General features: G+C 45.9%; 1 protein-coding gene across 1 annotated transcript in view; it reads right to left on the reverse strand.

Annotated features, from left to right (window-relative positions):
- Akain1 (A-kinase anchor inhibitor 1) overlaps nucleotides 1-15,631 on the reverse strand; it is a 44,749-nt gene extending 29,118 nt beyond the window's left edge. The window contains exon 1 of the mRNA XM_060368179.1: nucleotides 15,520-15,631. Coding sequence (XP_060224162.1) covers nucleotides 15,520-15,535 — 16 coding nt within the window. The 5' untranslated portion in view covers nucleotides 15,536-15,631. The remainder of the gene's footprint in view (nucleotides 1-15,519) is intronic.
- Nucleotides 15,632-17,075: the final 1,444 nt, after the last annotated feature.

Below are 17,075 nucleotides of genomic sequence, written 5' to 3' on the forward strand. Positions count from 1 at the left end.
TCCCTCAGGTCAAGTAGCAAGTCCTAGAAAAACTGTTAAACCAACATTTCTGATTCAAAGTCTTAGTTCATGGACTAACTTTGAGATATAGTTGTGAAAAATGTGTCTGTATGAATCACCCTTATAATATCGTAAATGCCAGTTCAATTCCTGGACAAAACAAAGTGAGACACCTAGCATATGTGATAACATTAATATTTATTTTCAAAAGGATACATTATGTACACTTAAACAATAGGTTTAATTTTAGCTTATAAATTAGTGCTGTTATGTCATATAATAAAAGTGTAAGCCTTGGATCTGAAGGAAAACTACTTCAAAACCTCTTTACCTCAGTTTCTGTTTTCCTTCTGTATTTGAAATTTGCAATATTATGCTATTCTGGAATATGAAAACAAGGCAACTATCCCTATTTTTGCATCTGGTCCAGAGTACTAACTGAGAAAACACAAACCCTGGTCAGAATGACACTGGACAGGCTATCCCTAACCGTGGTTGTCATGCATACTGCCTGATTCCTTCACCAACTTTGATTCTGCCTCATAGTCGACTCTGCTCAAACAGCCAAAGACTGCAAAAGACTGCTGGTCCTGAGGTCCTCAGAGCAAATCCATGGCTGCCCTCCAAATGGCTCTATGCTCCTGCATCCTGCATCTGTCCCCCTTAAGTGAAGGGCTACGCTAGCTCAGGTTGGGACTACTTGACTAGCAATGGCCCCACGGGCTTATATATTTGAATGCATAGTCACCAGGAGTGGCACTACTTGAGAAGGATCAGGAGGCATGGTCTTCTTGGAGGAAGTGCCTGACTGGGGGTGGGCCTTGGAATTCAAAAGCCCAAGACAGTCCCAGTGTTTCTCTTCCTGCAGATACAGAACTCTGAGCTACTTCTCCAGCACTGGGTCTGCCTGCCTGATGCGATGCTTCCCGCCATGGTGATAAGGGATTAAACCTCGGAAGCGGCGAGCCAGCCACAGTTAGAAGAGTTGTCACGGTCGTGGTGTCTCTTCACAGCGATAGAGACACTAAGACACAGATATCTCCCAGCCTACAGTGCAGCCACAGCAGCAAGGAAAACCATCCTGCTACTAGATGTCGGCTTCCGGTTGCATGAATGTTTTAATACTCACATTGTAAGAAGCAGGGACAGGACCGTTCCTGGTATCTAAAGGGTGGTAATCCTTAGTGCTACCACACAGAGATGTTCTTTTTCTTCTCTAATTGATATAAGCCCCCCACCCCCACCCCCACCCCGGAAGCAACTGGGCTGGAAGCACTCCTCGGTTTTCACTCTAATGGGAATACTGAAAGATGAGCTCTCTTCTGTCTACTCCTTCCTGCAGCCAGTGGGTGCCAGGTAGAACATCACAGGAAACAAGATGGTGAGGAGACGTGAAGCTGTCTTCCCTCTGTGCTGCGACCCACTGCCGGGAGAGCGATACAATGCTCACTTATGCACACCCCTGGGGCTTTTGTTTTATTGACCTGGGTTGCAGCCAGAGTTTCTCAGGGGATGTGAATGAGTTGGTGGCACTGAAAACCCTGAGCCACACAGCAGTGACAACGGTGGTCAAATCACCCTCCCCGCCTTTTCAAACGCTGTGTGTGTGTATGTGTGCGTGGGAGAGCACTGGTGTGTGGGTAAGTGTGTGCGTGCAGGTGTGTGTATGTTTGTGTGTGTGTGAATACAGGTGTTTGTGTGAGTGTGTGAACACAGGCCTGTGTGTATGAGTACTGGTATGTGTGGGTGTATGTACGTGTGTGTGTGTGTGTGTGTGTGTGTGTGTGTGTGTGTGTGCGCGCACTGCCGTGTGGGAGTGTGCACATGGACAGGCGGGTTCTCCTGCCCACACGTGGGGGCAGGTAGGCAGCAGTCTCTGGCGTCATCCTCAGGAACAGGAATCCTCTGGGTGGAGCCAGGTCTCTCCCTGAGCGGGATGTCACTGGTCAGCTGAGGCAGAAAGCCCCGCACTCCTGCCTGCACTTCCTCAGGGTGTACAGCTGGCTTTTGAAGTGAGCTGGCTTTTTCCTACGAGTGGTGTATTTCCTTTAATATAGTGATAGCAAATTCCATCCACATTTTCGTAACTCACAGGATCTCATCCTTTATATGGATGAGTAGTATTCTAGTGGGTTTACATATCACCACGTTTGCCTTATTTATTCATTAGCCAGCGGCACAAAGTAGACACCTTCTCTTGTTTATTAAAGTAGGTCATCACCAAAACGATCTATCCCTTTAAAACCTTTTTTAAATTTATTGTTTTATAAATTACATTTTATTTGCTTTGTATCCCAGCTGTAATCCCCTCCCTTATTTCTTCCCAGCCCCACCCTCCCTCCCCAAGTCCACTGATAGGGGAGGTCCTCCTCCCCTTCCATCTGACCCTATCCTATCAGGTCTCATCAAAACTGGCTGCATTGTCTTCCTCTGTGCCCTGGCAAGGCTGTTCCCCTCTTAGCAGGAGGTGATCAAAGAGCCAGCCACTGAGTTCATGTCACAGACAGTCCCTGTTCCCCTTTATAGGGCATCCACTAGAAGACTGAGTTGCCTTGGGCTATATCTGTGCAAGAGTTTTTGGTTATCTCCATGCATGATCCTTGGTTGTAGTATCAGTCTCAGAAAAGAGCCCTGTGCCCAGATTTTTTGGTTCTGTTGCTCTCCTTGTGGAGATCCTCTCCCCTTCAGGTCTTTCTCTCTCCCCCTTATTTCATAAGATTTCTTGCACTCTGCCCAAAGTTTGACTATGAGTCTCAGCATCTGCTTTGATACATTGCTGGGTAGAGTCTTTCAAAGGCCCTCTGTGGTAGGCTCCAGTCCTATTCCCTGTTTTCTCTCTCTTTCGATGTCTGTCCTGCTTGCCTTTCTGAATGAGGATTGATCATCTTACCCAGTGTCCTTCTTGATTTAGCTTCTTTAGGTATACAGATTTTAGTATGTTTATCGTATACAACATGGCTAATATCCACTTATAAGTGAGTATATACCATATGTGTCTTTCTGCTTCTGGGATACCTCACTCAGGATGATTTTTTTCTAGTTCCCACCATTTGCCTGCAAACTTCATGATTTCCTGGTTTTCAATTGCTGAGTAGTATTCCATTGTGTAAATGTACCACAATTTCTGTATCCATTCCTCTGCTGAGGGACATCTGGGTTGTTTCTAGATTCTGGCTATTATGAATAAAGCTGCTATGAATATGGTTGAGCAAATGTTCTTGTTGTATACTTGAGCATCTTTTGGATATATGTCTAGGAGTGGTATAGCAGGATCTTGAGGTAGCACTATCCTAATTTCCTGAGAAAGCACCAGATTGATTTCCAAAGTGGTTGTATAGTTTACATTCCACCAGCAATGGAGGAGTGTTCCCCTTTCTCCACATCCTCTCCAGCATGTATTATCACTTGAGCTTTTGATCTTAGCCATTCTGAATGGTGTAAGGTGAAATCTCAGGGTCGTTTTGATTTGCATTTTTCTGGTGACTAAGTATGTTGAGCATTCTTTAGGTGTTTCCCTACCATTCGATATTCCTCTAGTGAGAATTCTCTGTTTAGCTCTGTATTCTATTTTTTAATTGGATTACTTGAGTTATTGCTGTTTAACTTCTTGAGTTCTTTATATAGTCTGGATATCAGCCCTCTGTCAGATATAGGGTTGGTGAAGATCCTTTCCCAATCTGTATGCTGTTGTTCTGTTCTGACGACAGTATCCTTTGCTTTACAAAAACTTTGCAGTTTCATGAAGTGCCATTTATTGATTGTTGATCTGGGGACCGAACCCGGGTCCTCATGCACAGAAGCAAAGTGCTTTACTGATGGAGAAATCTTCCCTACATGCCCTTAAGATATCTTTATGCTGTTTCTTGGGTTTTCTACTTTTGATAAAAGCCCACCTCAGCTTGGCTTAGAGAGATTAGGTGAAAGCTGTCCACCTGTGCCACGCATGCCTCTGTCATGTCCTGGTCATAGCCATTGTCACTGATGGAAACTTACCACTATCGGGGCGGAATGAGGAGCTACACCGAACATGCCTGCTCCAGTTAGACAGCCTCTCCTGCTAAGGGTACACGTCTTTGAGGGTGTCTTTATGGCCATTCAAAGACGCTAGCGACCAGTTCTTGGCCCTGGGATGTATCTCTGTGCTTGCCTGGCATGCACAAGGTGCTGGGTCCAGCTGGCCTCAGTGTCTCTTACTCAAACACAGCACACTTCTGTATAGGGCACATCTGTGTACCTAAACAGACATAATGGAAAGGACTCTCCCAGCGTACCCCCACCTGCCCACCCCCATCTAGCATTCAAACAGTGCCCAGCTATGCTAAAAGGCCAGAGAAGAGGGTTTTCTACACCTTAATGGGTTTTCCACCCTCCAGAACTAACCTCTCAAACGAAATCAGACCCGAGGCGAGTGCTTCAAAAGAACGAAGCCATTGTTCCTTTTGCCCTTCCTTTACCCTGTGACTTTCAAACAGGTACTTCTGACCCTTTACGTCCTTTGTATTAAAACTCACTGTCCATTGCCTAGTAGACTGTAGGAGTCAGAGCAGATAAGCAGTTTACTGCATAAATAGTGAAATTATCAAAAGCGTGTGCCCACAGACACACATAATAGCACACACCAATTTGGGCCTCTCTGATACTCTAGTGCTATTCCCACCATGACAGCCATTTTCTTTCCTTTGGTTCAGATGCATGTGACCTTCACTGACAGGTCGGACCCTTTACACGGTGGATGGAAAAGAGCTTATAATCCATAGTCTTTTTGATCTGCCTGCAACTAGCATTGGGCTCCGGGCATGAATAAGATAAATAGCAAGGTGAATGGAGCTTTAAAGTCTGACCTCTGTGACGTAAGTTCTTTTTTGAGTAAAATAACTGCTATTTATTGACTTTTATGGCATGACTTCATCGTGTGGTGAAATAATGTGTTCTGAACCATGGAGTCTAAACTCGTGGTTGGAGTGATTAAGCCCTCAGTGATGACACTGCATAACTTTATGGGATGCATTTGGAAGGACTTGGGAGGAAGGATGGTGGATCTCTGAGTTCAAGGTCAGCTTGACCTACATTGCAAATTCCAGAACTACATGATAAGACTGTGGAAAATAGTGGGGGAAAATAGTGGAAAGAAAGAAAGGCGAAGATTACCTAAGAATGTTATAAATAAATCCCACGGAGACAAAAATAGCATCTTCTCTCATCTGACACAAGACGTGAGTTACAAAGAAGGAGCCTATCCAAATAGCAGACAGACCACCATATTCACTCAGGAAGCAATAGTGACTCAGACTATGTGTTTATTTCTCGAAAGCCATGAGGATTATTTGTCTAAGTTTAAAGAATATATATTTTTAAGGTATTTATAGAAATCATTTCCTATTGTCTCCATGTATCAGCAAATGAATAAGGAGCAACTATGAGAAATGTAGAGCAGCTTGACAGCCAAAGTCTAAAGAAAGTTGTAGTTTGACATCTCCTCAGCTGAAGTAGTTCCTTGGTGTAAGGATCCATGTGTCGTAGAAGTTTTGCCTAATGAGATGTGAACGTGTTTTTGTTTTAACGCCAGGTGTGGGATATGCTTCAGATTGTCCACAGCAGCAGACTATTTGCCTCAGGTGGGCTCTAAGAGAGAGTCTCTGCCAGCTGCAGATGGTTTAATTCTTAGGACTCTGGAGAGAGAATAAATGCCGGGGTCCAGGGAGCGTTGGGGGATGCTCTGAGAAAGAAGCAGGCTGCTCCTGCTCCCCGCTGCTACTCCTGGTTGCTGCTGTTACAGTTCGACAGGAAGAAATTGGGAATATCTTTAAATGAAGATTGGATTTCCTTGCTGAGGAAGTATGACCCTGAACAGCAGGAAGTAGCTAAGAGAAACTATGACCCTTCTCCCCACTAACCTTCTTTCTCTCCTATCGATGTTTGGGGTGTAGGAAGGAATTGGGGTGAAGTAGGGAGAAACAGACATAAGAAGAATAAATAAAATAGTGTTTAAAAGTATGCCAACATCCATGCAACAAATTTGGCATGTGGCAGGCTTTCCCAGAAATTCAAGCTCCCTTGCTTTAGGTTCATTTCCTCTCAAATTCATCCCAGGGATGAAAAGTCTTTATCTAGTTGGAAAATACTAGGCATTTAATCATGCTGCAAGTGATCACTTAGGACAGGAATAGGAGAGAATACTCAACCATGTAGCAAGTAGATATTTCTAAACTTTGTTCCCCTTCAAGTCCCTAAAGAGGGCTGTGTAATTGTCTCACCAACAATACCGTGGGATTTTCTTCCTAAGAGCATTCACCTCGGGCCAAAGGTCATGTTCAAAGAATAGGACCTAAGAATGCAAGAGTTGCTAGGACACAAGGCCACAGTGTAGGAAATTAGTTCTCAAACGAACCAATGTATACCAAATTGGTAATGATGTCATGATACACAAGCTTGCCTGACTCAGTATGAAGTATTAGAGACATGGAGTGTGGTGTTCTCATCCGAACGCCAGCTCTCTGTGCTGATCAGTGTTCTTAAGAGATCGTCCATGCACCTAAACCCAGCCAGGGTTTAAATTTAGACGAGATCCGAATTATTCAGATCAGCAAGATGGCCATCTGCTTTCAAGCATGCAGCTGCTAAGCCTTTAAACAGCAGCTTTTCATGATTCATAACTTATTCATCCCAAGATGCACTCAGACATCTGCCTTATCATCAATTCGGCTTGGCAGAGCATTTTGCTTTAAAGTTTCATAACCTCTATCCAGGTAAGTAAGTTTTCTGAAGACTGATAAGATCTACAGTCCTAGCCATTCCCTCTAACAGCAGTGACGGCAGCAATAGCTGCTGGTTAGTCTATTGCCCTTCAGTTTGCTAACCTGCGCTAATCAGGCCCAGCCCTCTGCATCAGCATGCAGCCCCACTTCCCCGTTTGGAGCTTTTGGAGTCTTTCCTCTAGATGTCCAGGAAATATGTAACAGAGTGCTGCGAGTGATAGCCATTGTGTGGTGGGACACCAGAACATGTTCTCTCCATCCATGTCTGTGTCTACTTTCAGCTTCCTTACCCACACTTCCCTTCTCCCAGTTGTCACTGTTTTAACTCAGGTCAACATTGTCTGGCTTCCACATGCAACACAGAGTACGAAATATTATCATTTAGCGTCTGGCTAACTTCCCATCAGATGGTGTCCAGCTGCAATGACTAGATGTTATTATTACTTATGATGGAGTACTATCTACTGTGAGTTTGGACTAGATGTTATTATTATTTATGATGGAGTACTATCTACTGTGAGTTTGGACTGCATTTTTCTTAGCCATTCTTCCACCCATGGACACCTAGACTGGTCCCATATCTTCTCTATTTTGAATAGTTGACACGTTAACTTTATTTCCATCCCTACTCTGGAAAATACATATCATGATCTTTATTTCACTACTGAGAAAATCAACAAGACTAAATAATATAGACAATGATGTTAAGCACAGAGATGGCGGAAGTGAAATGCTGAAAACCAGGCATATCTGTGCTCAAATTCAAACCTTTGCAGCAAGCAGTGCAGCTTCCTATTGCAATTCCTATGGAGCAGCTGGAATGTCTTCATCATACTTGTAGGAACCACTGCACTGAGCTCTACAACATTCATACCCAGTCCTGGAAAGCTTCAAGTGGCCCTTGGTTGCCAGTAATCTGTTTGCTCTGCTGGACAACTTAATGCAGCCTCGGCTACCCATTCTTTTCTCCATTACCAACAACAGCAGCTGGGGAGATAGGAATCCAGGAAGTGTGCAAAGATAATCTTCTATGCAATCTGAAAATAGAGATCCTGTTTACTTTGCTTGGAAGGAGTGTTTAACACATGGAAGATTCTCTCCGAAGAAAACCAGTTCATATGTGTGTCAAAAATTTAAGGGCTAGTGAAATAACTCAGCAGATAAAAGTGCTTGTCACCAGGATGATGACCTGAGTTTGATCCTCAGAACCCAGTGGGTAGAGGCAGAGAACTGGCTCCCCTGGCATGTACATGTGTACACACATACACACAAAATAAATACAATGGAATGCAAAAACTTGCACAAACTGACTGCTATCTTCTATTTACTCCATAACCATACTACATGAGAGAAAAAAAAAAAAAAGTAGAGCCAGCTTTCAGGTCTTGATTCTATGACCTAAAATTGGTCAGGCTTCTAAACTTCACATTTGTTATCTGAAGTAAATGAAAATAATAGCATCTTTTGTTCCATCTTTTAAATAAGCAATATGTGGAAGGCAGTTGTGTGGTTGTAAGCTTAAGCAAACAATCCCTAGATGTGGCCCACGAAATTCAAAAACAGCAAGAGGAAAACCAGAAAACTTCTGCACAGCTCAGGTAGCAACCGGCAAAGTGGGCTACGGAGTCTATATGGGGGGGGGGGGGTTGCAAACCACTCAGCTGGCCAAGATTAATATCCAGAGCAGATCGGGAACTTTTAAAATTCAACAACACAAATACAATCCTTCTGAAATTGGACAAATGATAGGAATACATTTCTCAAAAAAGAAATGCAAATAGTGGGCGCGTCTTTGAACAATGCTGGCTATCATTAGCCATTGGGAGATGGAAACCGGAGCCACAGTGACACAGCTTCCCACCCAGTTAAAGCAGCTGTTATCCAACAGATATAGCTTACGAAGTACAGACTCCCTGTGGGGTCATTACCTTACAGCACAAACACAAATTAATACAGCATCATGGAAAGCGCTTGGGGTGGTCCTCAAAACACAACATGGGTCCGCCACAGACCTCACTTCTGGTTACAAGTGGGAAAAAAAAAGTAAAAATCATAGAAAAAGACCATCATCCGTATATTTATTGAAGCAATGCCCTACAGCCAGGATACGGACTCAGTGTACATGCCCAGACTCAGTGTACATGCCCATCAGCAGCGGAGGGGGATAATGAAAATGGGAGACACACGCAGAGGGGGAGCTGGGGAGGGGACGATTATTCACCCTCAAAAAAAGCATGAAGTCTCTTATGTACAAGACAATCAACAAACAGAGAGACAGTAATTTTAAGTAAATTGAGATAGATGCAGAAAGAAAGCAGTATAATCCTCTCGATAGCGGAGCAGCTTAAGGGCTCACACTAATTTAGAGAGTAGGAGATGATGACTTAAGGCTGTGAGCTGTGGAAATCTGGAGCGTGAGAACACAGCACAGCTGAAGAGACGGCGTTGGTTCCTGTGCCCCACAGCACCTTGAGGCCGGCTGTAGCCCACAGTGGGGCTGCATAGCCCAGCGTGGGGCCGTCCACAGCCCACTGTGGGGCTGGCTACCATCCACAGGAGCCTATTGTACATCTTAGCAAGAAGACAGGAAAGTAGGCTCCAAACCTAAGGAAGCCAGAGGGAGGCAGAGTTGATGACTCCCCTGGCATGAGCAGAGCGTCCTGATGACGCCCGCACAAGTAACATTCCACGCCTCACAGACACGCAGAGCTATCGTAGGTTAACGGAAAAGAGCAAAACAGGAGAGAGGGTTTTCCAACGCACCACCGACTGCCCTGGAACTTCCTTTGACCCGGCCACAAGCTCTAGACCCTCTTGCCTTAGCCCTCCTGGGAACAAAACTCATAGGTTTACAACCACAACTGAGTAAACATAACTTTAAAAAACAACTGAAAAGAGATCATAGACATAAAATTATAAAACTCATGGAGGAAATATGGGGGGGAAATCTTAAAGACTTTGAATTAGGCAAAAGTTCTTAGATATGTCACAAAAATAAAATGTGTTAATATACACGAACTCTACTAAAGTTAAAAACATTTAATTTTTTGTTTTTGTTTTGTTTTGTTTTTCGAGACAGGGTTTTTCTGTGTAGAGTGCTGGAATTACAGGCATGTACCACCGCACCTGCCTGAAAACGTTTAGTTTTAAAATGGTGTTGAAAGTATTAAAAAAAAAAGTAACAAATATTGTGCCTCTGACAACAGACTATAGAAGGAAACCTTCAAACCCAATGTGAAGAAAGCAAACATTCTCTTAAAAAAATTGAGAAAATATTTAAACAGATATATCAAGAAAATAAATCTTGACAAATAAGCTCTTGAAAAGATGGTTCACGAGTGGATAGCAAATGATTCAGTAGCGCAGGATGCTGACAGCCCAAGTTCAATCCCCAGATTTACCCCTTTTACATGGTACAAAAAGAGAACCAACAAAGTCTAGTCCTGCAAATATCTTCTCACCTTCATCTGTGTTGTGGTGTGCAGATGCGCATACATACAGACACATGTGCTTGTGCACACACATACATACAGCACACTAAAAAATAAATAAATGCAAAATAATTATTTTAAAGGTCCACAATCACTGATCTTCAAGGAAATGCACATTGACTCGTGCTGTGCATCATTGCATGTTTATTGTAATGGCAGGGAGGAGGAGAACGGGACTTCCCACAGATTAATGCTGGCCTTGAAAACAAAACAGTTTTCAAGAGAACAACCGAGGTTTAACTTCCCATAAGCCCCAGCAGTCAAGCCTGGCATATTTACCCCAAACAAAGTCTAAGCTTGTATACAAACACATGTGAATTTTTAGCACGACCTTATTCATAATCTCCGAAAACTGGAAATACCTTAATGTCTTTCAGTGGGGAAAGCATAAGCTGCTTTACATATGTCCAAACAATGAAATGCTACTCAACAGTGAAAACAAAAACAATGAACACTTGATTCCCACAGCCCGTCATGCTCAAGGAAAGAAGTCAGTCTCCAAAAGTGGTATGCTGTCTATCATGATTGGATTGGTTATGGTGCAACATTCATATGTGAAATCCTAACTCCTAAGGAAGGTGACAGTATGAAGAGCTGTCACCAGTTCCACGGTGAAAGATCAGTGGGGGACCCTCGCAATCTGCCAGGTGAGGTCAAGGTGAAGATATGGCTACAGGGCATCTGCCATCCCCGATCTGCAACACTTTGGGCTTGGACTTCCCAGCCTGCAAATCTGTAGGAAATGAATCTCTGTTTTTATAAGCCATATGGTCTGTGGTATTTTGTTAGTGAGGCATCAATGGCTAAGGGATCATTGTGATTCTGTTTGGAAGACATTCTGAACAAAGCAAATGGCTAGGGATAGAAAACAGAGCTCTGATCAGGTCAGAGGGAGGGAAGACTTTGAAAAAGACAAGGGGGAAAACTTTAGCGTGTTGAAGGTTCTCTGCAGTGATTACAAGAGTCTGTGTATGCTTTCAAACTGATTGAACTGTATGCAAAAATTAAATGTAGTGTATGTTAATTTTAAAGAAATGGACACATTTTTAAAAGACTATGCTTATAGAAAAGAATTTGTAAGGCTGGCAGATTATAAAACTGACAGTTAAGACAGTCTGTTACAAATGTATTTAAAATTTATATATTTTAAATATATATTTAAAATGTATAAATCTGGATAGATTTATATAAGTGTATAAAGGCTATAGCTACCCTGTAATAAATGTTTTCTTAAATATACTTGATCACTTTCTTTAGAAATACTGGTGTTAAATGCTCTCCAAACTAAGCTTAGCTGTCAGGGTTTGCCTACCTAATTGCTTGCAATTACACTATTTTATATCCTTATGAGATCCTCATTATTATACCTTACCTGATTTGTGTGCAAGGAAAGGGATCTTTTGTTGGCACAGGATCTCAGTTGAAGCAAATCCAAACAAGTCAGGCACGCAGTAAACGCATCCACAGGAGAGGTGAACTAATCCCAAAATGTATGGAACTCACTGGGGGGAAGCAGTGTGGGCCAGAGACCAGGGGCTTCTTTCTGTCCTCACTTCCACTGCTGTCTTCTGTTCCTCGTTAGATTACTCTGATTTGGGGATTCTTTAGTCAAAACGACATGGCAGCAAAGAAACGTGAATTTGTGATGTGAGTCTACCTTCTTTTTCCCTCCTGGAATCCAACCAGGAAATACATATGCTCTGCTACCTTGTGCCAACTTTAATATGAATGGTCAGTCAGGGCTCTCCCTTCCTCCACTTTGCCTTTGTGTATAAATAGATAAGAACACTCTTATCTACATGAATAGATAAGAGTGTAATACCCCACCCCAAACACCAGAAACACCACAAGGGAAGTCCAGGCTTCCCCCTCCTAAATCATCCCTGTTGCTATGCTCACTGGTAGGGTAATGTGTGCCAGTTTAACACTACAAATGTAAAGTATGTTACTGGTTCAACAGCCTCTTTCATTAATTCTAGCCATTTACACTTGTGAAGCTCAGGAAATATTTTACCTTCAGTTTGAGGAGACAGTAACAGGATGAGTGAGAGATTTGGGGAAAAGAATCACAGTGCCTCATTTTACCCATGTACCTCAAATTGGCTTAGCCTCTGTTTGAGGATACGTAGTCAGTCTTGGCTGAGAAATTGGTCTGCCTTCTTGCTCGTTCATCTGCTAACTGCCATATAAGGTATAAGAAATGAGTTATGGGCTTCAGATCAACATCCTTTAAAAAATGTTAGTGGTCATGACCCTTTACCTCAGAGAATTTTTAAATTAGTTTGCACAAAATTAAAATTCTTCTAAGATACAATGTCTATTCATTGTGTAAGAGAAAGGAAACAGGTGTAATTTCTTTTTCTATTCTAGCCAAATGGAGAAACACTACTCACAGCTCTTGTCCAAGCAAAGCCTTGTCTCTTATAGTGCACAGATACCAAGGCAAGAGAATGAACACGTGTTTTATAGCAAATGTAAGAGTGATTTCCAGCTATGCTTGTATAAAGCTTCATTCTGGTGCTCTCCCATTGCAGTCCATTGCTACACTGAAAGTAGCTCCACTTTCGCCTTTGCCTTTGAGGTAAACCAGAGAACCATTCAAATACCAGTCAGTCTGCAGAGGCGAGGCCAGAGCGAGAGCCCATGACCCTTTTTACATCTGTGAAAATCCAGTAAGAACACAATACAGGGGGCTGGAGAGATGGCTCAGAGGTTAAGAGCTCTTACTGTTCTTTCAAAGGTCCTGAGTTCAATTCCCAGCAACCACATGGTGGCTCACAACCATCTATAATGAGATCTGGTGCCCTCTTCTGGTGTGCGGGTGTCAATGCAGGCAGAGCACTGTACACATAATAAATAAACAAATCTTAAAAAAAAATAAAAGAACACAATACACACTGGCTGAGTTTTATGAAAAAAAAAGTTAGCTGGTTGTTAACTTTTGAGTGGTCTTCGCCATGCATCTCCTTCCTGTGTATTTGGTTAGCCCAGAGGACTGTGATGGGAAAATATTGCCAGATTACAGCAGTTTGGAAGAAGAATAAGGTAGAAATAAGAATGGCAGTAGTGAAATTTTAACAGGGCTCAGAAAGATCAGTGTTTTGGTTTTTCTTTCAGAATGCTGTCATCACAGAGGTTAGAAAACATTAGCAGTAGGCATGATGGTAAGTTGACATAGTCTTTTTGGACCCCAAATTGTGTGTGTGTGTGTATGGGGGGGTGTGACACAAGAAACACTTCACAAGTTTTGCTGCCTGTCATATCCAGGTCAATTTCTGATAATTTCTTTTTTGGCAGATATGAACCATCACTATTTCCTCCACAGAGATAAACAGGAACTACAAACTTGAAAGTTAGACTGAGAAGTCCACTCCTGTCCAAATTGAGTTGCTTGAAACCAGGCTGCCTCTCCCCCGCTGCCCCCACCCGGATAGCACAGTCTCTGGCTCATTACACTGCCCTCCACCCTGACATAACACCACCCTATAGCCAGAGTACTAGACATGCAGCCCCGCCTCCCTCCTCGGCAGCTGGGCTGTGTCTCCACCGGGAGGAAAGACCCTCTCCGAGGACCGGAGACACAGGCAGAGTGTGCAGCCAGACAACCCCAGGTCAGCCTGACAGGAAATGATAAAGTGGGGGTGACACGGCTCCCTCCACTGGGTGACTGAGTCAGAGGGAGACAGCAGCAGGCGCCCTGTTAAGTGTGTCTGAGGGCCGAGGCATGCTGCTTTCCAGTTCACTGAGCCTGCGCGGCACCTCCCCTGCACCTCCCTTGAGTTGTCTGCTTGGGGAAGGAGAAAGAACTCTTGGGCACTCCTCTGAGGAAGTGGTTTTCTCAGGTGTCCCAATGCTGCAACCCTTTGATACAGCTCCTCATGGTGTGGCGACCCCCAACCATAGAGTTATTTTTGTCGCTTCTTCACAACTGTATTTTGCTACTATTCTATGTAGTAATGTAAATATCATCTGATATGCGACCCCCGAGAGAGGGTTCTGCATTTCGGAGGGTCGAGACCCACACGTTAAGAAACGCTGTCCTAAGGCATTTCCTCCCCCACCCCCACCCAAAAAAAAAAAAAAAAAAAGTCGCTACCTCTAGTAACTTAAAGCTGGCAGAAGCTGGTTCATGCCTCTTTAGCTAGCCTCTTGGGGACATGGCGAGGGTCACTGACAGGTGAACAGCTTTCTCTTTGATTTAAAATAAATACATAAAGCCAGATCCAATTCTTTCCTTTTAGAAATGCTTTATGATTCCTCTCCAGTGCCTGGTTCCCTGGCCAGGACGTATTCAAACCTGTTTCTCACATTAAAGACCCCAAAGATACAGAATGTGCGTTTCCTGCTGCCGGTTGTCATCTGCTCTTAAATTAAAAGTACAATGGGGGCGGGACAGGCTAAGGGAGAGAGAAGGTTAGAAAGCGGGAGGAGAAAAATAAGACAGACAGACAGACAAACTTTGGATAACACGGTGCATGCTTTAGCTTTCTCTTCGATTTCCTCTTTCAGGCCCACCACACACACACACACACACACACACACACACACACACACCACACACCCCTAGGTCCAGGCCCCAGCAGACGCACCCGAACACGCGTGCGCCTGCGCGCGGGCGGACACACACACACACACACACACACACAAAACGGTAAACCCGCCAACCTCAGATAAATCTGACTCTTCGCCAACTTGTAGCCTCCACCATCAGCGAAAGGACCAAGGTCCTCCGCTACCTGCCCGCAGAAGACACCGCCGGCGCCCGCGGCTCCGCAGTAGCCTCTCCTGCTGCAGTCCCGACAGAGTTTCCGATGGAAATCCTTGGGGCTAGCGCTCCTCTGCCCCTCGGCCCGCTCGCCTGCCTTCCACCTCCTTCTCGCGAGGCCAGAGGAGGCAGGACACTTTTTCACTTCTAGGGATGGGGGACGGGAAGGAGGAGAGACTCCCGCCGCGGGAGCCCCGAACCCGCCCCACTGCCCGCCCCACTGCCCGCCAGCACACCCGCGCAGGCAGGTCTCGTGCTGGCGAGTGGGCCGTTTGCCAAGGTGTCGGTGCTCACTCCGGGTGCGGGGATGCAGGCAGGACGGCGAGGCGGAAAGGTCGGGGCTTGCAGAGGAGGCGGGTGTGGCAGAGGGGCGACCCGGAGCTCTCCAGCCGCATCTCCGAAGCGCGCGGAGGGACCCCGCCAACTTAAAGGCCTGCCCTCGCGGCGCGCTCGCCTCCCGCCCTGCTCCCCGCCTGGACGTCTGCGGGAAAAGAAGGTGCAAGAGTACCTGGAGCGAACACCATGACTTCCTTCGGCCTCTGCGCCCTGGGTTCGGAGAGGTGGGCAGCCGGAGGGCGGGAGCCGGCCGGGGACCGGGCAGCCGCGGGGCTGGGGGCGGGCGGGCGGGCGGGCGGGCGGGCGGGCGGGCGGGCGCGCGGGGCGCGGGCGGGACGGTCAGCACCTCGGACAGCTCCCCGCGCGCGGTCCCGGGCCGCCGCTCAGCGCTGGGCGCGCGCTGCCTCCACAATGCACCGCTGCGCCGCCGGCGGGAGGAGGAGACCCAGCCCGCTCGGCTCACCCTCGGTCCCCGCGCCAGCTCGGCGTTCCGCCGCCCGAGGAGCAGGACGCTTCTACCGCTTCCACCGAGCAGGAAGCACGAAAGGGGAAGCCAGACAGAAAGGTAATTGCCCGGTTTCCCGGCAGGGGCATAACTAATTGCTTCTAATTACCCGCTGTCACTCACCCCCGGGGATGCCAGGGCTGACATTTGAGTTGGTCGCTTTCCCCACGTCGCACTGGAGTTTACTCCAGACTCAAAGTCTGAGTTCTTGGGAGTCGGGCTGGCTCTGAACAGAGCGGGGGAGGGGAGAACCGCCAAGTTAACCCATCTTTGCTCTTCACGACTTCTCTGGCTGTCCCAGGCCTCTCTCCTAATGTCAGCAAAGAGAGCTAAAGGAGAAAAATAGGATGACCGCGGAGTGCATGACGAGGGCGCTGCTCACGGGTCCTGTTCCCCTTGACCACCCCGTCAACTCCCACATTTGCAGGTCATAGCGTCAGAGGAAACGGCGTCAGCCAAGGCAAAAGAGAGTCTAGATGAGACAGGTCTCGGACAAACTAATACAGCTTCTGCAAGGATGAGCCAGCCCCTGTCACATACTGATTACAAACCTAAGTGCTTCCCCAGACACGGCTCAGTTATACCAGCTGCGCCTCTTCCTCACACCTGGCTCTACAGCAAAGATAGTAAGGCCTGCTGGACGCTCGCCGCTGGCTCCTAACCCGTAGATCACTTGACGGTGTCTATTCTCCAATTACTGTTTGTGCAATGTGGGCAGCCCACATTATGTGTTAACAACTTGCGACACGTATGCGGGGGGAGGGGGGAGTTCGCTGACAGAGTTGAACCCTCATAGGACTCCACTTGCCTTGGCTTTCATCCTCTGCCTCTGTACTTCCATGGGATGATCCAAAAACAAAGGCAATCAGGGTTCTTCGGGCATTCTTCGCCTCTCCCTGGAAATAGTAATAATATTCTGAAAACACAGTTTGGTATAGAAGCCGTGAGCTCCACTCTGTTTGGCAAACGCAAGCATTCGCATAGCCAGGCTGGCGCTGAGTTTGCCCAAAGCCATAATGGGTTGAAAATGCATATAGTTTCACAGCTCTAGAACTGCCGCTTCCGTGGAGGAATACGGGCAGCTTCATCGTAGCACAATCTGAGCGGCCCCCAGCACCTGGTGTCTGTCACGCAGGCGGAAACAGACAGGCACTGCCTCAACAAGGTGCAAGTCAGCTGATGCAAGTTAGCCCTAAACAACTTTCGTGAAGGGATGGGGTCCT

Source organism: Meriones unguiculatus, chromosome 15 (assembly GCF_030254825.1).
Source record: "Meriones unguiculatus strain TT.TT164.6M chromosome 15, Bangor_MerUng_6.1, whole genome shotgun sequence".
NCBI lineage: Eukaryota > Metazoa > Chordata > Mammalia > Rodentia > Muridae > Meriones > Meriones unguiculatus.